Source organism: Channa argus, chromosome 8 (genome assembly GCF_033026475.1).
Source record: "Channa argus isolate prfri chromosome 8, Channa argus male v1.0, whole genome shotgun sequence".
Lineage (NCBI taxonomy): Eukaryota > Metazoa > Chordata > Actinopteri > Anabantiformes > Channidae > Channa > Channa argus.
The window spans coordinates 25,740,308-25,748,673 of record NC_090204.1 but is presented as its reverse complement, the minus strand read 5'-3'; the positions used below and the strand labels follow the sequence as shown (position 1 = coordinate 25,748,673).

Sequence of the window (8,366 nt, the reverse complement as noted above, 5' to 3'; positions counted from 1 at the left end):
TTTAGCCTGACACAAGCAAACAGCCTGGACTGTACTGACGAGGGACCGGGGTGGTTCTTCTCTGCTTTCCCACGAAGCTGTGAGAGAATCAGTAAACTATTCATCCCTGTGCCACCAGGACAGAGTCAGTTACTTTGTTTGCTTCTCTGTCCAGGAGTTGTGTGCTGATTGTGACCCAGGGACAATCAAAAAGGAACCTAAGGACCACAGTAAGGTTTACGCTTACCTGTTTAACCTAAACTCCATCCAACCATTATCATAATCCCTTATCCTGCTCAGGGTGGTGGGAGCTGGAGCCTATTCCAGCTGTCACTGGGCGAGAGGTGGTGTTCACCCTGGACATGTGGTCAGTCTCTCTCAGGCCCAAAACAGAAAGACAACTATTCATAGAGTCACTAATGAACCCAACACATATGTCTTTGGACTGTGGAAGGAAACTGAAGGAAACCCAGGGAGAACATGCAAACTCCACATAGAAAGTCAATGGTCGGCCAGGGACGTGAATCCTCAACCTTCTACTGTAGATTTGAGCTAACAGCTTAAACCTCTTCCCCACCTTAGCTTCTCTAAGTTTGAAATATCATGAGTTTGATCATTGACAAGAACAGTGACTCCTACGGTGAAACACCATTTAATACGAGGTCAAAGCCGGCCTGCAATGCCTCCACGGACCACCAGGGGTCCACCGACCACTGCTTTTAAATCAAGTTTCCTGTCAATCCAACCGATGTTAGAATATCAACCGTCAACCTCATGGTAGCAGCAGAACAGTGGTTCCTGACCCATTTCTTTCGTGGATCCTTTGTTTCTGTTGTGAGTCAGCTGTGCGGTTACCAACATATAACAAGTGCACTAGAGGAATTTTAATAGGACGACCAAAGAGAAAAACGGTTAGCACTGGATTTAAAGTGAAGGGACGATCAGCGTCTGTGTCACTGCACAAACAGTATTTATTTTCATATTCCAGCCTGGAGCAAAGTGGTCAACCAAATGAAATGGTTGAAGAGCTAGTGACACATTTTCCAGTAAAGCGCTGGATGAGGTGTGTTGTCCCTAAATGCAGTCAGTCATCTGCTCTTTGTCACTTAAACATACTGTCATTTTGACTCTGCAAAGGACTGAATTCTGAAGATACGTTCAACTTGGAAACTGTAGATCTACTCACCTGCAACAGGTGTGCTGGCTGCATGAGAGCGGTGTGAATCACCAGACACGTACCCACACACTGTAAGGGTCCGTGGTTCGAGCCGATGCGAAGATGTCTTTGCGCAACACGCTGAACCCCAACTTCCCCCTCTAATGTGTTCCTTCCTTGTGAGTCACTATTGGATAAAATCCTCTGCTAATTTATAAATGTAAACGTAACGTGATGCATGTAACTTATTGTTAATTAGTTTGATTTACAGGGACGATACAACTAAACATTGTTCTAACTGATCCACTGGACATACAGCTGAACCTAATGTGCAGCCCTGTTCCTGGTTTGGCTTCAGACAAAAACAGATAACTATAATTAATTAACACATATATTTACAGATATTTCTGTTTTTGTCATTGCACAACGCAATATCATCACCGTCAACTCTGATCCACACACACATGTCTGTGCAGCACGTAGTGATGAGTGGACCAAAGCACATGATTAGTGGCTGAGACCATGGGTTTTAAAGGGGCTCAGCTTTGAGTTCCTCAGAGCACTGAGTGGAAAGGTCCTGCAGCATGTAGACTATGTGCTGAAGCCACTAGATGACGCAGTGCTCCACTAAACTGCAAGTTGTCATGGAAAATCCAGCTGCTGCAGGGCCAGTTTGTGTGACTTTTCATCATGGAGGGCTGCTCTCAGGAAATTACAAAGGACTTTGTTGTCTAGTCAACCACAATCCTCTTTATGATATGTGACTGTGGATGCCGCTCTCCCCTCTCATTATTCTCGGCCCCATATGATGTTTGTTGAAAGTTTTCAAAGCAGCAGAGAGAGGCCGCTTCACTGGAAGGAACACGATTTAGTTCCTCATCCACTGCTTTCCTGACGCTCACTCTGAATGTGAAACAGGCTTACACGCAGTATACACCGATGATTTTCTATGAAGTCTTTTGACATGATCTGTTAGGCTAAAACACAGTTCAGCTGAAACACAGTTCACACAGTGTGAACATGCTCGCTTCACTTTTGCTCTCATCAGTGCTTTTAAATCTTCCTACTTGATTCGTTTTAGCCTTTTCATTAGAGGACATCTCCAGGAAAATCAGTCCCCAAGAGAAACCCCTTTAAAATCACCTGTGTGGTGTAAAGTCAAAAAAACTGTGAGGTTACAGATATTAGTCAAAGCATTTTCTCAGGCTCCATGCAGCTTTTCAAAAGATGTCAAATCATATGTGTGTGAGTCATGAAGGATGCTGGTTTGACCCTGAAAACTGGAGCAGCAGCAGCAGTCTGCTTTGTGTTTGTGTGACGAGGCAGCCCTGTCTCTCTGTGAGTCTCATCTGTTTACCACACTCTAAAAATACCATGTTTATCACAGCCCGGCCGCTTCGTGTGTTTATATGTGCTCTTCAGAAGTTGGCAGCCAGGCTGTAGATGTCCACATGGAAAGGAGCCGCCTCAGGATTCTAAACGCTCTGTGCTGCCTGAGATGGACCGAACAATCAGAGCAGAGGCCTTTCTGTTAAAAAACATCTTGTTCTGTAAAAGAAGTGTTTGAATGATGTGCTTGCTTGTATTAAGTTGTTTTGCAGTAGTGGTCCTTTCCTCCCTCGCCCTCCAAAACCCAAATCGTGGAAACTAACTAACTATCCTTGTACTTTTGTTTTCTTTTAAAACTACTCTTTACTGCATTTCAGATAGAAGCATTGTACCTCTCACCCCCTAAAATTAATTTCACAACTGGAAAGAAAAACATCTTATAAAAGATGGAGCCTAAACTCTATTTGAAGCTTATGCAAAATTCAAATACCATTTATCTGATGAACAAGCAGTGATTAATTTACAATATATTATAAACAGCTGCAAAAGAAGGCCTACAAGTACTTTTGATTTTCTAACTTTAAATTTCTGATAATATTTGTGCATTTTGATTTAGTTTAAAAATGTTGGCCTCTGAGTCACATTGTTTCTACTGATGTGCTGCTACTTTTACTTGTGTAATCTAAATATGTTTTGCACCGTGGTTATAATCACACCTGCCTCCTAAAACACTGCAGTAAAAGTACAACATAAATACACATTTCACACTTTAATGGTTCAGAAAATGAAAGTATGTGTTGGCTGATAAAAGGTTCCTTCAGCTGGAAAAGCTGAATAAGGTTCTGGAGTACTGGAGGTGTATTTACTGCACATTACATCGTGGTACTGTATACAAGGCTTACTGAAAGTCATTCATTTTCAACCATAAAACTTATTGAAACCTGAGACTGAGTAAAAGTAGCACTACTACAGTTTATAAATGCTACATAATATGCAATAGAAGTGCTTTAAAGCCCTCACTTAAAAGTACAGAAATATTACCGTGTACTAAAAAAATCAAAGGTGAAAGTACTCAGTGTGCAGAAGGATGGTACATATTGATATATTTAATATTTTCACCTCAGAATTACTGAGGCATGAACTGCTTTGCCATTTAAAATGAAGATATTTACAATTGTACGAACTCATCATATATTTTCCATCTGCAGTGAAAGTGTCTGTCAGAGGTGTTAAGTGAGTAAATGTACGTGTTTTTTCCACCACTGCTGAACAGACCGTTCAAATGTGATTACTGAAGCTCCCAACATGGAAAGACAGAAGTCTGCACGTAGCCTAAAATATAGATCAGCTTTATTGAAACCTTTTACAAGACAAAAAGTTGGCAAAGGGTTATACAAGAAGTGCAAGGCCTGCTGCAGGTCGGGTTAGGATAAAGCGTCGTGTGTGGACTTACTCTAATAGGATAGGACGTAGTTACATAGGATATAGAGTGTTTGCGCGTCTTACAAGAGCAAACACAGACAAAGTCGAACTTCTGTGAGTTCCTCAGAAGAACTGAGCCCGGGTCAGGGTTCGAAGAAGGCAAAGTGGTTTCTTCATTCATTTCCTTCGATGCATAGTTTTGTTTTGTCAAAGTCAAACCAAAAGGGAAAATGCTTCTTTGGCTGCGTGGAGGAGGCAGACACCGCCGCTCCTCCTCGTTTCAATCCCCCCGAATGAAAATAAGCAGAAAAAGGAAGAATGTCAGCGTTTCTGGAGTCGTTGTTGTTGCGTTTCCTGGGGACCTCGTTTCCTCTTGTCCAAGTGCCCACGGTGACGTGGAGCTCACATCACGCACGGTTTGATGTCCTGACACACGCTCTGAGGATGGTGATGGTGATGATGGTGATAGTAGGATCCGCCGGCCGACGGGTGGAAGGAGGAGATGCCGTTAAAGTTCAACACGAAATCTTTCCTGTCGCACACCGAAGAGTGGCTCTGGTAGCGCGGGATCCCCACTGCGCAAAGACACACGGAGACATTAGAGAGCGTACACATGTAAACATCTGCATCACTCTATTGTGCACATTAGTGTGTGGGAGGCAAAAGTGGCTGTAGAGTAAACGTGTCACACAGGTATGTTCAGACCACTGGCTTCTGTTAGTGAATACAAAACCTAAAGCACCATTTTTAAAAACACAAGTCCCCCGGATCTTGCGCTTGAAATTGGGCACAACTGACTGTATTGGACTGATGACGGGTTGCTAAGTTAGTTATTATTATTATTATTATTATTATTATTATTATTATTATTATTATTATTATTATTATTATTATTATTATTATTATTATTACTATTGTTGTTGTTGTTGTTGTTGTTACACACCACACTAACCAGCTCACATCTTCACGGGTTCATTTGCACTAAGGCGGTGTTTGGACTCCAGATTAAAATAATTTAACTGTGATTCAAATAAACCAAATTAAAGTCTCAACTCTCTTTTAAATGATAATGGAATAAACTGTGTGAATAATTCTAGTATAGAATATTTATATCCGACATTTTGTGTCTGTAAACGAGCCTGTTTGTACTGAAGAGTATGTGGAGGCTGCGGCTTCGTCAAGGTCACAAGGGCTCCAGATGTGACTGTGTTTTTTAGAGGAAGACAGCAGGCTTCATCCTCCAGGCCACAAGTCAACGGCCCCGTGCAGGCCGACACTTCTCTGCTCCAAACAGGCTCGATTCAGACGCTACACAAAGTTTAACGGGCCTTCCTGCGCTCGTGTATACGCGATGGTGGAAGCCCCCGCCAGTGCGCTCCGACCTGCACCTCTTTGTTTGGGTGACCTCTGCATGCTTTGCTCGTCTTGGCTTGAGTAAAGCCACAGTCTGCTGTGTTAAAACCAAATGAGCGTGAGCAGGCGAGGCTAATTAAGAAAAGATTAGTTTTTCTTAATGTGGCGATTATTTTAAATCTGCCGTTAAATGTGAGGCGCTTCAGAACCAAACACGGACCAAAAGGAATTTCTGAATGTTCATTTATTGGCAAATAAGATTTCTACGGTCATTTGTCTCGGTCGTATGGGGGGGGGGGGGGGGGGGGGGCATTTGCTGTATGAAACATTGGTTCATACAACAATGAACCAATGTTTAAATATTAGTTCATTAGAATTAATGAAACTGCTCAATTGTTTTTGCAAACCCCCAATTTTTTTTTGTTTTAAAATTAAACTCAACTGAAATTATTTGTAAGACAGTTTTTTCTACAAATCTGCGTTTGAATTGTTCTGCCTTAAAAACACGACTCTACAATCCTGATTTTATGTAAGACATAATCCTACAATTATATTATTATGATTTCATATTATTATAATATTCGGAAATGGATTGTCAGCCTCTAAAAGACCTCAAAAACCCTGTGACAGGCCGTTAATGCCAATAATATTTTTGTTCTGGTCTTTACTTGTTCCTTCGTTTTAAGTCGTGGGTGAGTGTGTGCTACCTGATAGGTCGGTGGAGTGGCTGTCTCTGCCGTTCTGGTGAAGATAGCTCTGCTCCAGGGAATAAGGGGACATGCCGGAGTGTAAACCAGAGGATGAAGGGCTGCTGGAGGCTAGAGGCTGCTGCTTGATGTAGGGGGAGCCGCCGGAGGACGCCCAGTGTGCAGATGTACTGGCGTACGGGGAGTGACCGTCTAGCGCGCTGGCCATGGCCGGAGAGGACGGCACGGGGCTGCTGCTGCTGTCCGGCCCGTACTCCCCGTTAGGCGGCACGGGGCAGCTCGCCATGTATGTGGAGCCGGGGCTCGGGGACATGTGGGGAACGTGGTGGCCACCGCTCAGCCCATCGTATCCCCCGGCCATTGAATTGCTCATCATGTCCAAGTTGTAGCCGTTGCTGTGACAGGCGAGGGTGGCGGATGGAGCCTGGAAGTCAAAGCTCTGCGGGAGAATGGAGGTGCCGAAGCCTATTCCGTTCATCATTCGATACATGGGCTTCAGAGCCTGACATTTTCTTCTGAAGCCTCTGGGTCTGCGGCGAAACGAGCCCTCCTCAAACATGAACTCGCTGCCGGGGTCGATGGTCCAGTAGTGGCCTTTCCCGGGCCTGCCCAGGCCTTTGGGCAGCTTGATAAAGCACTCATTAAGCGAGAGATTATGCCGGACTGAGTTCTTCCAGCCTTGATATGAGCCCCTAAAGAACGGGAAGCGAGCCTGCAGGAACTGGTAGATCTCACTGAGTGTCAGGCGTTTGGTGGGGGAGCTCTGTATGGCCATGACGATGAGCGCGATGTAGGAGTACGGCGGCTTTTCCGGACGCCTCAAACCCGAGCTCGTCTTCTTCCCTTTAACGGCAGTGGACGAACTTTCTGTGGCGGCTTGTGGGCTCAGCATGGCGGGGTGCAGGACGCCGGACGCCGGGCTCGATCTCAGAGGAGGCGGAGGGTCCAGCTGCTGCTGAGAGGTCTCGGTTGTCATGTTAGCTCTGACGTACGACTGGCGTAGGGAGAAGAGAGGGAGGGAGAAAAGAGGAGCTGTGCGATGTTGCACAAGAGAAAAATGTCGGGATCCAGCGGTCAGTGTCCTTGCAAGTGAGCGTTACGCCGCCAGTGGTCCTCAGAATCCCAGTGCAAAATGGAGTGAAATCAGTCTCCAGTTACGCACGACTCTCCGTTACGCACGGTGCTCCCTTGACGCATGAAGAACGCACAGCGGGTACGCACTTACTTGGAGTGGAACAGGAAGAACGAATGGGGGGAGCTGGTTATCCAGTGGATTCTGATTGTCCGGGGCTTTAGCTCGTCACGCGGGGTTCCACAGGGTGTCACAGCGGCGCTAAGTGGGGCTGAGTGGCGCGCCGGGTGGACATCGAGCGCTTAATAATCCCTCAAGTGGAGGAAACACGAAAAGCACTCGACTTATTGCACGCAGCAGTCAAGCCAAACAAAGCTCGACCACCTATCATTTCATAAATCTTTCTTCCCTCTGCGAATGCCCCCCACCCCCATCCCTTCTCCTCAGCAGCACTCTGCTCCCGCAAATCAGCGAGGATAGGGCCGCCCCCCACCCTCTTGCCAAATTTGGCCCAAGTCCACTTACCGTTCTCAGCAGCGTCAAAGCCCCTCATTCTCCTCTCCTCGTCCTCGTCTTCTTTCTTCTCCTCCCACCCCCCCTCTCCAAGTTGGAACTACACGCAATTAAGCCATCTATCAAACCTCCCCCAGACATCCCAATCAACAGCGCCACACGCCAGCCGCACACGGTAAAAGTCGAACCCCCCCACCCCAGGTCCTGTGATTTCAGCCCGATGTGCCACAGATCATACGTTTTCCTGTATGACCACAATAACTGTAAAAGTTCCAGCTCCATAACGAGACCTCGATGCCCCAAAACACGCGCGCGGGCCGCCATGATATATGCTGCAGATAACCCTCAAACGCATCTTGTGTTATTTATATTTTTTGCTCATAATTTCCTCCAAAACGGGTCCAGAGGATAACAAAAACAAACTGTCGCGGTGCTGGGCCGAGGAGTGTGAGAGATGGAGGGGTGGTGGTCTTTACCGTGCGTGTGTGAGCGGGGGGGGGGGTCGCTCTGAGTAAATGACTTTGACATGAGTGGAAGCAGGCTTTTTCCATCAAGCCCGGCCCTGGATACCACACACAGCGCGCCAGTGTCAGCTTACCGCCTCGGGCCAGAGCCGGTCCCATGGGCCCCTCGTTCATTAGAGAGAGAAAAGCGAAATTAGGCGAGCGGGCGTCGACAGTTTTCTCCCCCATGGAGACGTCACACACAGATTTGTGAGACGTGATGTAGTTATATATCTCATAAAGGTAATATCAACATCCGCGCCGCGTGGGCTGTAAAGAGCAGAGAAGCATCGACTGTAGCTGTTTTGGAGAATTGTTGCTTAAAATGAAGG

The 8,366-nt window shown here is 46.0% G+C and overlaps 1 protein-coding gene across 1 annotated transcript; it reads right to left on the bottom strand.

The window, feature by feature from the left end:
* Positions 1 to 3,310: 3,310 nt before the first annotated feature.
* foxf2b (forkhead box F2b) lies at positions 3,311 to 7,445 on the bottom strand. Its single transcript, XM_067514237.1, has 2 exons — positions 5,947 to 7,445; positions 3,311 to 4,461 (listed from the first exon to the last, which is right to left on the bottom strand). Exons 1-2 carry the CDS (start codon positions 6,920 to 6,922, stop codon positions 4,289 to 4,291), a joined length of 1,149 nt encoding a protein of 382 aa, XP_067370338.1. The 5' UTR covers positions 6,923 to 7,445; the 3' UTR covers positions 3,311 to 4,288.
* Between the last annotated feature and the right edge of the window lie 921 nt (positions 7,446 to 8,366).